Here is a 17,146-nt window from a genome sequence, read left to right as displayed (position 1 = left end):
CGAACCATGCTGGTCGGTGTTTGCGTAGATCTGCGTGTGAGGCCAGCATGTGTTGCGTGACCATCGTGGTAAGATATACTGGCTCGGTATTCGCTCCAGATTTGCAGCCTTGAATGCCAAGAACACATGTTTGCACTGTATCCCAATCCTATGGAACATCTTGCATGTGCATTGTACTGTTCTGTTGGTTGAATTGTACTCCACTGAATATGTCGACTTGTTTGTGTCCTCTATATCAAATTTTTGGGTGCATCCTTCATTTGTTTTCGTAACAAATTGGGATGAGAAGCACGCGTCGACTATTTCTTTTTGGACATCATAAAACACTTCGACGGTATACGTTGTGGCGGCTTGACGCTCTAGCAGTAATGGTGTTTTCAACTCTGGGAATTTGCCCTCACATTCTGCGTTTAGTTGCAATTGGTAGTGGCGATGTATGTATATGCTTTCTCGAACTTTGTGAAGAACTCTAATAAACTTAGATAGGGGGAAGTGCATTTGCTGAATACGCTATTCTCCGACTCTGACCTCGATGTTGTTCTGAGTAAGCCACCCATGAACACGTCGTTGAAGATTACTGGTATCCATTGTGCACGTATCTCGAACAAGTGGTTAAACCATTTGTGCTCAACTAGATTATGGTCCTCCATGACTGTTTGCCAGGCTGTTTCAAATTCTTCAATTGTTTGCAACTCATTCCAAACCACGTTGTTTAAGCTTGTTAATAATCCATCATTCTTAGCTAATGTTGGCCCTACTTTCTCGCAAACCTTTGTCATGATGTGCCACATGCAGTACCTGTGGCGAGTTGTATCAAATACTCTGGCTATTGCAGCTTTCATTGCGGGGTCTTGGTCGGTAACTGTGCATGCTGGAACTTTACCCATTGCGTTTTTGAAGTGTTCGAGCAGCCATGTGTAGGAGTCCACATGTTCTCAGGCGATTAGTCCTGCTGCAAATGTCACGCTCTTCTTGTGGTGGTCAACCCCGGTGAATGGCACAAACACCAACTTGTACCTACAGGTAACAAATCAAGGAGTGGGAGAATTTTAGTAGTTAGTTATTTGTTTTAGTAGGGTAAAACCACAAAGCAGAAAATTCTAGGGATGTGCACACAGTGTACTACACAAAGGCATAGCATGTTAATATGTTTTTTGTAACACGGGAGGCACACACTGAGTGCCTGGTGGGCACACATGTGCCTGGTAGCCTTCTGTAGCTGAGGTGTTTTCAAGTAGGGTATTAGGCAGTTGTGTGCCCATTAGGCACTTGCAGGGTGCATCTATGCACACTGGTTTAGTGTACACACCATGATCTACAACGGTGCACACAGCAACCACCACAAATACATACACATTATTTTTTGCGTATCAGAAAAAATTAGAGCATACAGGTGGCGAAGATAGTTGGGGTTACCTATTTGTACCGTATGTGGCGTCGAATGACATAGTATCACCGAATAGCTTGAAATTGTGACGTGCCTGAGGATCTGCCCAAAATATTCGGCACAGTTGGTCCAGCTCGTCAACATCGTGGGCAAAATAGAAATCAGGTGACACGTTTTTCTTCTCCATATACTTATCTATCACTAGTTGGGCATCTGTGTCTTCTATATATGCCATTATATCTCGTTTGAAATTACCAAAATCTGTTACTGTAGCTCCAACATTCTCAAAACCTCCTACCATCTCTTCGTATAGTGTAAAGCTCTTGCACGACCCGATGTTTGCCTTTGAGCAGTTGATGATGAAATTTTGGTGACCAAGGTCAAGTTTTCTATTTGCCTTCATGAATGGTCTAGAAATTGGTGTGCATAATGAATGAGTGTGGCGTTCCTCGATTGAGTTTACCTCAAAACTATCACTATCTAATCTCTTGAATACTATCTTTGCATTACACCCCACTCTGTTTGTGACACGGCGCCTTTTAGTTGTGTTCTTGTGATCAGTTGTCAGTATGCCTACGCCATCCCCCTCGCCAGTAGGAAGTTTAAAGCCTGCACGTGAGCACAACACATACTTCCATGTGATCTTTCCATGCCGGTCCCTTTTATCGGATGCACGATGCACGTCAAACCCAGTACTCTTTGCGTAAGTTTGGTAAAACTGAATTGCAGCTTCCAAACTAGTAAACACCTGACCCGGGAAAGGCTTCTTGGTGGGTTCACACTTTGGAGTCCAGTACTTCGTTGTGCCAGCAGAGATGTTGATAACACAGCCTGTTGAGCAGGGTTCATCAGTAGAGCAGTGAAAAGTTATTAATACAAAATGTTAGAAACTGATTAGGATTTTAGGTTTGAGCCATTATGCACTCCTATTGTGGGGTATTGACCAGTTTGGCACATTCGAGAACACGTAGAGGCACACACGCCGCATCGGGATCATAGATTTGGGTTTCATCCCTAATTGGCACGTATCTTAGCACATATGTGCACACATGCTACTCAGTAATTACGAGCATAGGGTACATACAATGCTCCGGGATTGTACATTAAAATTAGCCGGCACACAGCAGGGGGTGGCGGTTTCCGTCTGTGCACTTTAGTGCCTCAGGGTGTGCCGTTCCACTCATCTGCCGGCTTGCGTAACAGAATTCAGCAGTCCAAATTCAATTTAATTCAACATTTGGATGACGAACACCGTAATGGGGTTTCAGTGGAATTACTTTCGTTGTTGTTTGTTGCCGCCATTGTCTCCGGTGAGTTTCTTTGTCGTTTCACGTAGTTTGCCGGTGTTGGATGCAGTGTCCGTAATTCGCAGGCAACGGTCGTGAGCAGTGCTGGAGTGGATGTGGAGATCGTTGAAATAGAGTCCCAATGTGTTGTTGAATTAGAGTCCCAGTGAATTCCTTCTTGTTGGCCTAAATTCTAGGGATCTAATCAATTTTATTATTTAGGTCAAAATTATTAGGGGGCTAAAATTACTCTTTAAACCTTTTGAATCTTTTATATTGATGATTAATTGACTTAGATCCAATGGTTGGGATGGGTTCTTATGTTCTCACCTATTGAGTGGTTCCTACTTGAAGGCCACCCATTGGATCTAAGTCAATTAAGAACATAAGATTCAAAAGGTTTTAAGAACATAAGAACCCATCCCAACCATTGGATCTAAGTCAATTAATCATCAATATAAAAGATTCAAAAGGTTTTAAGAGTAATTTTAGCCCCCTAATAATTTTGACCTAAATAATAAAATTGATTAGATCCCTAGAATTTAGGCCAACAAGAAGGAATTCACTGGGACTCTAATTCAACAACACATTGGGACTCTATTTCAACGATCTCCACATCCACTCCAGCACTGCTCACGACCGTTGCCTGCGAATTACGGACACTGCATCCAACACCGGCAAACTACGTGAAACGACAAAGAAACTCACCGGAGACAATGGCGGCAACAAACAACAACGAAAGTAATTCCACTGAAACCCCATTACGGTGTTCGTCATCCAAATGTTGAATTAAATTGAATTTGGACTGCTGAATTCTGTTACGCAAGCCGGCAGATGAGTGGAACGGCACACCCTGAGGCACTAAAGTGCACATGTATATATATATGTGTGTGTGTGTGTGTGTGTGTGTGTGTGTGTATATATATATATATATATATACACACATATATATGTATATATATATATATACACATATATATATACATATATATGTGTGTATTGTTAGACTAAAATATCACATGCATCACTATAATATGTGATAATAGGATCGACTAACCTCCAGCCATAGTTCTTGATACGGTTGAGCGATCCGGACTGCTGCAGAGATAACGAGTATTTTGTCTCTCACTTTACTCAGCTCTCTCTAGATGGTGTATGAGGTATGTAATGTGAGCAGTGAGAGGACTAGTGACGTTATATAACCACTGGCCATCATTGTGGTTGATTGTCTTTAGGTCTCCTATATCCTAACTAGACTCCTAATCATAATGGTAGTCTAGCTATTAGGTTATTAGTGTTGCACCACATATCAAATACTGAATATTATCATAACTTATCCTAATGTTATAATAATAGTAACGGATAAACGTTACATTCTCCCACTTGGTGCAAGCACTACCACTCAATAACAGAAATACACCAACCATAATGATATGTTCTCATTAGCACGAGTAGTATCCATTATGATCAAATGCAAACTGCCATTGAGCACTTAATTAGGAAACAAAACCCAACGAAATAAACCCTATGTTTATTCCAAGTCCCTGAAGTACATTTTCTCATCAATATAAAGTAAATGAAGGTGTACACACTTAATTGAGAAAATGTCTGAATGCCAAAGAATTTTATTGAAACTGAATGTATATACAAATTCCATAGTGTGAAAAGTCCCATTTTCTGAACCAGATCCTTGAATTTAACTGAAGGCATGCATTTAGTCAAGGGATCTGCTAACACCAACTCAGTATGAATGTGTTCAAAGAATATAACTTTATTTTCGACACGATTCCTAATTGCTAAGAACTTGATGTCGATGTGCTTAATTCGACTCCCACTTTTGTGGTCTTAGCTAGGAAGACTGCAGCTGAGTTGTCACAATAGACTTTCAATGGCTTAGATATAGAATCCATAATTCTAAGCCCAGTGATAAAATTCTTTAGCCAAACACCCTATGAAGTTGCCTCGAAACTGGAAATGAACTCAGCTTCCATGGTAGAAGTAGCTATTAAGGACTGTTTAACACTTCTCCATGAGATAGCCTCACTGGCCATAATAAAGACGCACCCTGAAGTTGATTTCGAGAATCAACACAGCCAGCGAAGTCCGCGTCTGAATAACTGACAACATCTAAATTGTCCGTCTATATAAACCCAAGCTTGTAACTTTTGGTTCATCTGAGATACCTTAGAACCCTCTTTACAGCTCTCCAATAGTCTAACCCCAAATTGTTTTGGTAACGCCCAAGCATTCCAACCGCAAGAGCAATGTTCGGCCTTGTACAGACTTGAATATATCCAAGACATCCAACAAGGGATGTTCTCCACAGATTCTTTCTCCAAGTCATTTTCCGGACATTGGTCCAAAATGAATTTATCCCCATTAGATATGGGAGCATCGTTTGGTGAACAATTTTGCATATGAAATCTCTCTAAAACTTTGTTTATATAGGTTTCTTGAGATAAACCCAGTATACCCCGGGACCTATCTCTCTGAATTTTAATGCCAATAACATAAGAGGCATCACCCATATCCTTCTTATCAAAGTTCTTTAGAAAGAAATTGTTTCACATCACAAAGCATCCCCTTATCATTGGTGGCAAGTAAGATGTCATCCACATATAAAACAAGGAAACAAATTTTACTCCCACTCACCTTCTGGTATCTACAGTTATCTGAGGGATTTTTAACAAAACCAAATGAAGAAATTACCCCATCGAATTTGATATACCATTGACGGGAGGCTTGTTTTAAACCGTATATGGATTTCTTAAGCTTACATACTAAATGCTCACCACCCCTAGAAGAGAAACCTTCAGGTTGTTTCATATAAACCTCCTCTTCTAGATCACCATTTAGGAAAGCGATTTTCACATCAATTTGTTACAACTCAAGATTGAAATGTGCAACTAATGCCAGAATAACTCGAAGTGAATCTTTCTTTGATACAGGAGAAAAGGTCTCCTTGTAATCGATTCCTTCTTTTTGAGTAAATCCCTTGGCAACAAGCCGGGCCTTGTATCTCTTAATGTTGCCTAATGAGTTTCTTTTAGCCTTAAAGACCCATTTACAACAAACGGCCTTGGCCCCATTAGGCAACTCAACAAGATCCCAAACTCCATTGTCCTTCACGGAATTCATTTCATCTTTCATGGCTTCCAACCATAAGTCAGACTGTGCACAATTTGTGGCTCGAGAGAATGTTTTAGGATAATTTTCTACCCCTATGTCAAATTCTTGTAGATACGAAACATAATAACTAGGAACTGCTGATTGCCTTATCCGAGTAGACCGTCTTAAGGTTGACCCCCACCGCCTTGCACAGGCTGCGGATCAACTACCTCTTCAGGAACTGGTGGCAGTTCTTGAATTGGTTCAGTCTGCATCGGCTCAGAATCTTGCTGTATATCCTGAGTTGGTTCAACCATTGGTTCGAAATCTAGTTCAGGCGGTTGCTGTAAGTCCTGAATTGGTTCTTCCAAAGGCTGATCCTCAACAGTTTGTGGAATCTCAACGGTAGGTGGTATATCTACAGGCAGAACTAAAGGAGCACTGCGAATAAGTACAACCCCACCAGATGACGTAGAAGGTTGCGAGTCAATATGATCGAAGGAAGGAACTAAGTCCTTAAACCTATCACTCCCACTAATCAAGTCATCTTCAAGAAATTTAGCATTCCTTGATTCCACTATCCTAGTAGTATGAGATGGACAATAGAACCCCTTAGAAGATTGTGCATATCCAATAAAGAAAGCACTAATCGTCCTTGTGTCAAGTTTCTTCTCGTGTGGGTTATATATCCTCACCTTAGACGGACATCCCTAAACACGCATATGTTGCAAACTCGGTTTCCAACCTTTGAATAACTCAAAGGGTGTCTTAGGGACAGCCTTGGTTGTAACACGGTTTAATATATACGTTGCCATCTTAAGTGCTTCATCCCACAACGACTTCGGAAGCTTAGAGTTGCTAAGCATACTCCGCACCATATCCAGAAGGGTCCGGTTTCTTCTTTCAGCTACACCATTTTGGTCCGGAAGACCAGGCATGGTGTATTGGGCAACAATCCCATGTTCTTGAAGAAACTTAGCAAAGGGACCACGCGCTTGTCCATTCTCAGTATATCTACCATAGTATTCACCACCCCTATCGGACCTAACTATGTGTATTTTCTTGTTACATTGGATTTCAACTTCAGCTTTAAAAGATTTAAAGGCGTCCAATGCTTCATGTTTATGATGAAGTAAATACACATAGGAAAAACTTGAGAAGTCATCAATAAAGGTGATGAAATATTTCTGACCAGGTATTGTCATATCAGGACAACATATGTCAGTATCAATAATTTCCAACAACGTTGAACTTCTATTGGCACCTTTCTTTGATTTGTTTGTCTGCTTACCCTTAATGCAGTCAACGCAAGTCTCAAAGTCAGTATAGTCTAGAGTAGAAAGTACTCCATCCTTTACTAACCTTTTAATACGCTCAAGGGAGATATGACCTAATCTCCGATGCCACAACATTGAGGAATTGTCGTTAATACTACACCGTTTGGTGCCGTTTTGAACATGTAAAGAATTGTAAACTGAATCATTCTTTAATTTAAGACGGAAAAGACCATTAGACAATGTACCAGTACCAACACAAGTATAATAATGAAATAACTTGATATTATTGGTATTAAATTCAAAAGAATATCTGAAGGGTACAAGTCTAGATACTGAAACTAAGTTCCTAGAAAAACTAGGAACATAAAATGTCTTTTCTAATGTCAATACAAAACCATTGTCCAAACCTAAATTGCAAACTTCGACAGCTTCGACTGGTGACGCAATCTTGTTTCCAGAGAAGATGCTACACTCAGTTCCCGTTGGCTGTCTCAATTTTGTCAAATCCTGCAAAGAGTTTGCAATGTGGATTGTTGAACCAGAGTCAACCCACCAAGAATTAGTATTAACTTCTGACATATTAGATTCGAAACAAACAAAAGAAGATGGAACATACCCAAGCTTAGCCACAAGCCTTTGTTCCTCCATTGCACACATGGTTATCAACTCATTGATAGACCAGTCCTCTTTATGTGATGTAGGAAATCTTAAAAGGATTGTACTCCTGAGGAAGGGTATCAAGTGCAAAAAGCACCAAATAATCATCTGGTAGAATGATTTCCAACTCCTTTAATTGAGCCGCAATATCCCTGAGTTGCATAATGTGTTCACGCGTTCCCTTGATAGTGGAAAGATGCAAATTTCTCAACTTCATGATTAGAGTCATTGCCAAAACTTTCTTTGATACAATGAAGTTATCATCGATAGCTTTGAGCAAGGGCTTAGCTTTCCTAATGTCCTCAAAGCAAAAACGAATTTTTCTGGAAATTCGTGACTTAATGAAGAGCACACATAATCCATTGGATTTCTCCCATTGTGCGCGAAGCTGCTTGGCTTCGCCAGTGCTTTCTTCAGTAACCTCAGGGGGTTCCTCATTGAGAACAGCATAATCCAACTCTAATAATCTTAATTGCAAGAGAATAGCAGCTTTCCACTCTTTGTGGTTATCTTCATTAAGGATTGGAACATTAATTTGTGTTTGGGTGACAGGATGAGTTGCTGTAAAGAATAATAATTAATGCTTGGTTAGAATTTTCGAGGCACAAAAAATTAGAGAGAGATACTGAAGTACATAATATTACCAATGTAAAATTATGCAAAAGATAAATTCGGATGCCATAAAAATTGCCTGTGGGCTAAATTTTTACGCATAGTGAATTTACCAAAACCGAATGGTGGAAACGGAATGGGCGCGATTTTAAATTTTCCACCCTTAATGACAAAACTACCAAAACTATATGCCGATACATAATCCCTGTGGGCAAATTATGATCATAGCATGGTATTTCATCCTAATTAACCCTACAAATATAACAAAATTGCATGTGGGCTAAATTTTACCATATCACGCAGAGTGAATTACAATATTCTTGCATTAATTTTATGTGAGTACAACTTAATATGTAATTTTGGAAAATTAAAGATGCTGTGGCTACTCTTTAATTAACCAAAGAACATAATCACATTAGCAAGAAAACCTAATAAACAAACAGATTAAACCAAAATATGATAGACAATCCTTAGGTATACTCCCAGGAAAGTTGGTCGAGACGAAGCTCGGTTAAAAACCAACTCCTTAGACAGAGTAGTGTCGCAAGGGGACTAGTAGCAACAAGGCTTTTAAGCCAGGGCCATAGAACTAGTATTCCTCCCCAAGAAACTTCCCTAATTCGTGTGTTCTCATTTTTGAAGTAAAATCGTTTGAGAGATCTAAAGAGTGTAGTTTCACCTATGGATAAGGCTTTGAATAGGGTGAACTACGAATTGTTTATGTACTTTATGTGCTTTAGGAACTTTATAAGAGCACGAATGGAGTAATAACTAAAGAGTGAGTAATAATATGCATAATCTAACCTGAAAGGCACTAATTCACCTAAAGGTACTAAATCATGCAAAGCATATAATTCAGACCTAAAAGGCTCTAAATTTAACTTGATGAACATGCTTTTCTACAGGCATAATTATAACAGTCAAATAATTATTGCAATAAAGAGATAAATAGCATGCTCAGATTATGCACATTACTCACAAAATACTCCCCAATTAAATTGCAACACTTAATACAATTTAATCTGAAACATTATTAAATTAAAATTCAACTGAAAAATTAAAAACTGAATAATTATTTAAAGTTGAATAATAATTTAATAATAGACTGAATAAAAAAATTCAATTGGATAATTTAATTAGAAGAAGTCCAAATATGATGAAGATGTTAATCTGAATGAATTGATGTAGTCCAAATATCAATTCAGGTTTGACCCAAAACCAAAACAGGCCCAGATTTAATTACATAATTTTTTTTTTCTTAATAATGAGCCCAAGTCTGGCCCAATTGGGCCAGACCTGTCCCATTACCTTAATTACCATCTTCATTCATCTTCTTCGTGAGAGACCAGGGACCAGCAGTAGCACAGACCAGCGACGCCGGAGGACGAATCAGCTAGGAGTCTCCAACGTCGCCATTAGGGAAGTAGATAGCAGCAAAGACGCCGGAATCCCAGCGCCGCCGCCACCATCTGACCTCCGCGCAACGCTAAAGCTGCCGCCGTCCGTCCGCCGTAGCTATGTCGCGAAAACAGTCCGGCCAAAAGCTTCCTTTGCGTCGCCGGAGCTCCATCACCGGTGCTCCAATGTCGACGGCCAACTGAAGAAAACGACGAACCAAAAAAAAAATTTTGTTTGTTTATGAATGTTCGTCGTCTCCGCCAACAATGGCCGCCCACGACCGAAAGAATTCCGGCGAAGCAGAAGAAAAGCCAAAAATATCCTCTCTTTTTTTTTAATTTCTTAATGCGGAAAAAAAAACTTAATATTCCAGCAGCCCAGACAATATAATTGCAAACTCAAGAATATTCACATAATCTCAATTATATAACAAAGTATATAAAATATGCAAATATTTAAGCAATTAAAAAAAAACTAGACAGAGATTATTTATGGCGACTGATACCAACTGTTAGACTAAAATATCACATGCATCACTATAATATGTGATAATAGGATCGACTAACCTCCAGCCACAGTTCTTGATACGGTTGAGCGATCCAGACTGCTGCAGAGATAACAAGTATTTTGTCTCTCACTTTACTCAGCTCTCTCTAGATGGTGTATAAGGTATGTAATGTGAGCAGTGAGAGGACTAGTGACCTTATATAACCACTGGCCATCATTGTGGTTGATTGTCTTTAGGTCTCCTATACCCTAACTAGACTCCTAATCATAATGGTAGTCTAGCTATTAGGTTATTAGTGTTGCACCACATATCAAATACTGAATATTATCATAACTTATCCTAATGTTATAATAATAGTAACGGATAAACGTTACATATATATATATATATATATATATATATATATATATATATATATATATATATATATGTATGTATGTATGTATGTATGTATATATATATATATATATACATACATACATACATACATATATATATATATATATATATATATATATATATATATATATATATATATATATATACATATATATATATATAATATATGTGACGGTAATAACGTTACCGGTAATAATAATATAATAATGCTATAAGAGAGTAACAATAGTTGTATTGCCTTTTGTCTCAGTATAGAAAGTACAGTGTGTGCCCTGCTCAGCTGAGGGAAGTTCTATTTATGCTAGGTCCTAACGGTAACAACATGAAGAGTCATCATTGGGGAGCTGAGCTAACGGCAAGAATATGAAGAGTCATGAATGAGGCGTTGAGGCTTTAACTCTCTCTCATCAAAGGTGGCATCAATGGTGGCTTCAAAGACAATAAAGGTGACACCTGTTGGAATTCCTAACCGTTGGAGTTCTGCCCGTTGGGTTCCCATGTGATGCTGAGTCAATGCCCATTTGTGATCCGGGTCGGGTGCCAGCCCTATTATCCTGTCACCAGTCCCCCCTACTCTTGAGGCAACGGATGTGTTTGAGTTGACTTAGGAGTAAAGCTGAATTTGCTTGATATCGTGCAGAATCCTGATTCATCCCGTGTATGTGATTTTATTTTCCAAATCACACATGAATTTTTTTTTTTTTATGTTGGCCGAGACGGGCTGCGGCTTATGCTGGCCGAGGTGCGTGCCTCCGGCCGAGGCGTCGCCTCAACCGAGCGTGGCCGAGGCGTCGCCTCGACCGATCGTGGCCGAGGCGTCGCCTCGACCGATCGTGGCCGAGGCGTGCGCCTCGGCTGACCATGGCCGAGGCGTCGCCTCGACCGACCGTGGCCGAGGCTTGCGCCTCGGCTGAGGTGGCCGAGGCGTAGCCTCGACCGGTCGTGGCCGAGGCATGCGCTTCGGCTGATCGCGGCGAGGCGACCGATCGTGTTTTTTTTTTTTTTTGCCGAGACCGACTTTGGCGTTGGCCGAGGCGGGCGCCTCGGCCAACCCCTCGACTGATCGTGGCCGAGGCGTCGCCTCGACCAATCGTGGCCGAGGCGTGCACCTCGGCTGACCGTGGCGGAGGCGTCGCCGCGACCGATTGTGGCCGAGGCGTCGCCTCAACCGAGCATGGCCGAGGCGTCGCCTCGACCGATCGTGGCCGAGGCGTTGCCTCGACCGATCGTGGCCGAGGCGTGCACCTCGGCTGACCGTGGCCGAGGCGTCGCCTCGACCGACCGTGGCCGAGGCGTTCGCCTCGGCTGAGGTGGCCGAGGCGTAGCCTCGACCGATCGTGGCCGAGGTATGCGCTTCGGCTGATCGCGTCGAGGCGACCGGTCCTGTTTTTTTTTTTTTTTTTTTCCGAGACGGACTTCGGCGTTGGCCGAGGCGGGCGCCTCGGCCAACCCCTCGACTGATCGTGGCCGAGGCGTCGCCTCGACCAATCGTGGCCGAGGCGTCGCCTCGACCAATCGTAGCCGAGGCGTGCGTCTCGGCTGACCGTGGCGGAGGCGTCGCCTCGACCGACCGTGGCCCAGGCGTGCGCCTCGGCTGACCATGGACGAGGCGTCGCCTCGACCGATCGTGGCCGAGGCGTGGCCTCGACCGATCGTGGCCAATGCGTGCGCTTCGGCTGATCGCGGCCGAGGCGTAGCCTCGTCCGATCGTTTTTTTTTTTTTTTTTTTCCGGGGCTTAGGCGTGCGCCTCGGCCATGTTGCCGAGGCGCGGCCTCGGCTTGTGGCCGAGACGCGGCCTCGGCCTGTGGCCGAGGCGCGGCCTCGACCTGTGGCCGAGGCGTGCGCCTCGGCCATGTGGCCGAGGCGTGCGCCTCGGCCATGTGGCCGAGGCGTGACCTCGGCCACTGGGCCGAGGCGCGACCTCGGCCGGCGCCTCGGCCACTTGGCTGAGGCGCGGCCTCGACCAGAAGGCCGAGGCGTGTGCCTCGGCCTTGGCTAAGGCGCGCCCACAGCCAATTTTTATTTTTATTTTATTTTATTTTTTTTTGAAACAACATGGGCGGACCACAAGCACGAGATATTATTCTAAAAGATTTCAGAATGCAAAGCGGGCGGACCGCGATTTCCAAACACCAGTTCCAAACGACTACTAGAATATTAAGGAAAATACTTAATCAAATGTTCCTAGCTCCATACCCGATCGATCATCCTTACAGATGATGTGGACTTATAGATCATTTCTACCAATCTTTTTGCATGCTTTAATGTAACAACTGCGGGCCGCTCGCTGGTCTCCTCTAACGACCCCTATCCCGCTTGGAGTGGGGAACTTCATACACAAGTGTTCCACCGACACTATGGCCTTGAGGTTCTCCAGTGCCGGTCTCCCCAATATGATGTTGTGCGCGCAAGTGAGTCTTACCACGATGAATTCCAAGTCAAGTTTGCGAATGTTAGGGCTCGTGCCTATCTCCACTGATAAGACCACTGACCCCTCCGTCTCCACTGAATCACCCGTAAATCCAGATAGTGGGGTACGTACTTCTTTGAGCTGGTTCCTAAGTATCCGTAACTTGGTGAAGGCATCGTAATACATCACATTGACTGAGCTTCCCGTGTCGACTAAGATGTGGCGGATAATGACATCATTGACGTCCATCTCAATTACCAGGGCGTCACGATGGGGTAACGGGCCCTCTGGGAGGTCATCATCAGAGAAGGTGATGGCCTCCTGTCTCTGTTTCTTTTCTCTGGGAAGACTCGCCACTTCTCCCACGTATAGCCGCCGGCTCCACTTCATTCTCTCCGCGGGCGTGTCGCCCCCTGCAGGTCCACCATAGATAAAGTGTATGGTGTGCTTCTTTTGTCGTCTGGGCGCCACCTCGGTTTCTTTCTCGCTATAACTCTGCTCAGATATTTGGTCGTGGTCTCTTTTTTTGGCGTTTGAGGTGGATGGCTCGGTGCCATCCTCATTCCTCCAGACATTTTTTGGTGGATTGTGTTGCCGCTGTTGCTGCTGCTTGGATCGCTTGACGAAATGTCGGAAGTAGCCCTGCTGGATGAGGTCTTCTATTTGTCTCTTCAAAACGTGACACTCATCCGTATCGTGTCCGGCATGCCTATGAAACCTGCAGTACTTTGTTTGGTCTGCCTTTGGGGAGACCTTCATGCACTCCTCGGGGAATTCTACCATCCCCATTTCCTCAGCTTGCTTTAGAATGACACTGACGGGATGGGTAAGAGGAGTCAAATTACGCAAGGGGACCAGGCGAGGCCGTTCGTGGTCTCGGCCTTTCCCTGCGGTCGGGTGGTTCGAGAGTGGTGCCTGGCTGGGCGGATCAGCTTTCCCAGGCTTCCCATCTTTCCTACCATCCTCTTCGTCCTTCTTCTTCCTGTCGACGTCCTCTGCTTCGGCATAGCGGCTAGCCGTCCTCATCAGATCTTCGTAAGAGCGGGGGTGGTGAGCGTTCAGCTGCTTGTGGAAATACCCTGATCTTAAGGCATGGATAAATATCGGGATCGCCGCCTTGGAGTCGAAGTCGTAGACATTATTGACTTCCTTTTTCCATTTGATCAGGAAGTCTTTGAGGCTCTCGCCTCTATCTTGCTTCACTACACAGAGGTGAGAGAAGGGTTTCTTGCGATGTATGCTACCGGAGAAGTATGTTAGGAAGCTCTTGGATAACTCCCCAAAGTTTTGGATCGACCCATCTGGGATGGTGTTGAACCAGTCTTGGGCCGCTCCATCCAGTGTGGACAAGAACGCTCGGCACATGATGGCGTCCCCTGCCCCGATCATTACCATAGCAGCCTTGTACCTCGTCATGTGGACACGTGGGTCAGTGGCCCCCGTGTACTCCTTGATGGCGGGCAACCTAAAGTCCCTCGGCAAAGGTACGTCCATGATGCTAGGTGAGAATGGTGCTGCCATCCGTACCTCAGGTTCCGGCGACTGCTCCCGTGCCTCCACCCTTCTTGCTAACTCCTCGATTCTTCTCCGCAGCCTCTCGACCAGGGCCAACTCGTCAGGGTGCCGACGCGGGACCGGCTACCGCTCCTCCATGTGTCGGCGTGGAGCTAGTTCATCGACGTGCTGTCTATCTGAGTGTCGACGCGGAGCGGGTTCCTCGACGTTCCGTCCATCCAAGTGTCGGTGTGGGACCCGCTCATCAGCGCGTCGCTTCTCCGCCGAGTGCCGACGCAGAGCCGGCTCATCGACGCGTCGCTCCTCCAAGTGTCGACGTAGGGCCGACTCATCAACGTGTCGGCGTGGGGTCGGCTCCCGAGACTCGCCCACCTCCTCTGTGGGTGATCTCTCGGCTTGTCTGTTCTCGTGTTGGCGAGGGCCTCTGGTAGAGGACCCCTCGGCCCGTGATCCTAATCTTTGCCGCACGGGCGCCCTCTGTCCCAATCGTTCTGGCGTAGATTGGGAAGGGCCTGGTTGTCGTCTGGCCGGTCCACTTCTTTGGGCCTCTACCCCTATTTGCTGGGGCCGCGGCGTGGGCACTTGGCCTTGCAGTCCCACCGCCACCTGATTTAGCGCCGCCGTCACTGCTTGCTGAATGATATCGGCGGTCGCCTGGAGGTTCACGGCTTGGTTCACCCCCCCCATTGTTGAGTTGGTCTCGAAGGTCCCCTGGCCTCCCGTTGTCGAGCTGTTCTCGGAGGTCCCCTCCGCGATTCTTGGTGAGTTAGTCCCGGAGGTCACCTGAGGCATTGCCATTGTTCACGTTGCGAGAACCGTGGGAGCTGCGGGACGCCATTCTTTCAGGCTTGCTGTTGAAAGAGAAAAAGAGTAGTGTTGTAGCCTGCTTGAGTATTGGACTCAGGCTCTCAATGAAAGCACCAATGACGGTAATAACGTTACCGGTAATAATAATATAATAATGCTATAAGAGAGTAACAATAGTTGTATTGCCTTTTGTCTCAGTATAGAAAGTACAGTGTGTCCCCTGCTCAGCTGAGGGAAGTTCTATTTATGCTAGGTCCTAACGGTAACAACATGAAGAGTCATCATTGGGGAGCTGAGCTAATGGCAAGAATATGAAGAGTCATGAATGAGGCGTTGAGGCTTTAACTCTCTCTCATCAAAGGTGGCATCAATGGTGGCTTCAAAGACAATAAAGGTGACAGCTGTTGGAATTCCTAACCGTTGGAGTTCTGCCCGTTGGGTTCCCATGTGATGCTGAGTCAATGCCCATTTGTAATCCGGGTCGGGTGCCAGCCCTATTATCCTGTCAATATGTATATATATACGTGTATATATATATATATATATATATATATATATATATATATATATATATATATATATAAAAGAAGAGTTACATTTTTATTAATATATAAAGAAGAGTTTTATTTTATCTATATTACTAAATTTATTTGTTAGTTTTATTCATTCTATTTTTAATAAGTGTTTTAATATTTAAGTTTAATTGAGTTATTATATCATTAGTTTATAATTATTTTATTTTTAACTTTGTTTTGTTTTTTCTTGAAGGATTTGCGCAGCAGTAAAGGAAAAAAGGTTAATTAGGTTAAAGGGTGGTTTTGCTTTCTTTAACGGCAGTAGAGGAAATTAAGGAGATAAGGTCATAAGGGTTTAGGGATTTAGTTATAGATCTTTTGGGAGACGGCAGCGACGAAACGGAACAGGAAAAAAGAGAGAAGAGATTCGATTGCAGCTTCAACAAGAGATTTCTGAGCTTCAATCACAGCTATCCTCTCTTAGGCTTGAATTACTTTCCTTTTCTACTTTATTCCTTGTTTAAATTTTTTCAGAATAATATTCCTTGAATTGTTTATGCATTTAATTATGATTATTGGCTAGAACTTTAATTAGGGATTTGGATTAGCCTAAATTAGATTAATTAACTATTCTTCATGTGTTGATTCTTTTAATTTCAATTAGCTAATTGAGCTTGATTATATTTATTTTATGTATTTTAATTGTGAATTGTGTGACTGGCCATTGCATATTTCTAATATTAGGGTTCATAAGAAGAACTGACAGGTGAATTATGAACCTAGAACTCGTAAGATAAACACAATTGACCTAAACTAGACATAGCTTTAGGTATTTGTGGTGATATTTGATTGTTGCTTAATGGGTTCAATTAATGTTGGTGAGATATCAACGGATGATCACAGTTAATTGGATACAACCTAGTAGCTCGACGGAGTATTAGGATATAATTGGAACAATCATCACTATAATTACAAGAATTAATATTTAGGAGAGTTTGCTAATTATCTAATAGGTGAACCCAAATCCCTAGTCTTCTCTCAATTGGAATTTCCTTTGTTTTGAATTCATTAAAATATTCTTTTTAATTACATTAATTCTATTTATTTGCACTTCCCCTTATCAACAATTTGATTATTCAAGATAACTGTTAATAGTGTTCTTCGTGGGATCGACCCTGAAATACTCCAGGAATTTATACTGTGATTGACTCTGTGCGCTTGCAGATTATAGCAATCAAGTTTTTGGCGCCGTTGCCGGGGAACACT

The 17,146-nt window shown here is 43.2% G+C and overlaps 1 protein-coding gene across 1 annotated transcript; it reads right to left on the bottom strand.

The window, feature by feature from the left end:
• Window positions 1-935: 935 nt before the first annotated feature.
• LOC109153487 (protein FAR1-RELATED SEQUENCE 5-like) lies at window positions 936-2,689 on the bottom strand. Its single transcript, XM_019301354.1, has 4 exons — window positions 2,665-2,689; window positions 1,427-2,218; window positions 1,177-1,315; window positions 936-1,017 (listed from the first exon to the last, which is right to left on the bottom strand). The coding sequence occupies exons 1-4, from the start codon at window positions 2,687-2,689 to the stop codon at window positions 936-938; spliced, it is 1,038 nt and encodes a 345-aa protein (XP_019156899.1).
• Window positions 2,690-17,146: the final 14,457 nt, after the last annotated feature.

The sequence above is a fragment of the Ipomoea nil genome, unplaced genomic scaffold, assembly GCF_001879475.1.
Source record: "Ipomoea nil cultivar Tokyo-kokei standard unplaced genomic scaffold, Asagao_1.1 scaffold2494, whole genome shotgun sequence".
NCBI lineage: Eukaryota > Viridiplantae > Streptophyta > Magnoliopsida > Solanales > Convolvulaceae > Ipomoea > Ipomoea nil.
This window is presented reverse-complemented; position numbering and strand designations above follow the sequence as displayed.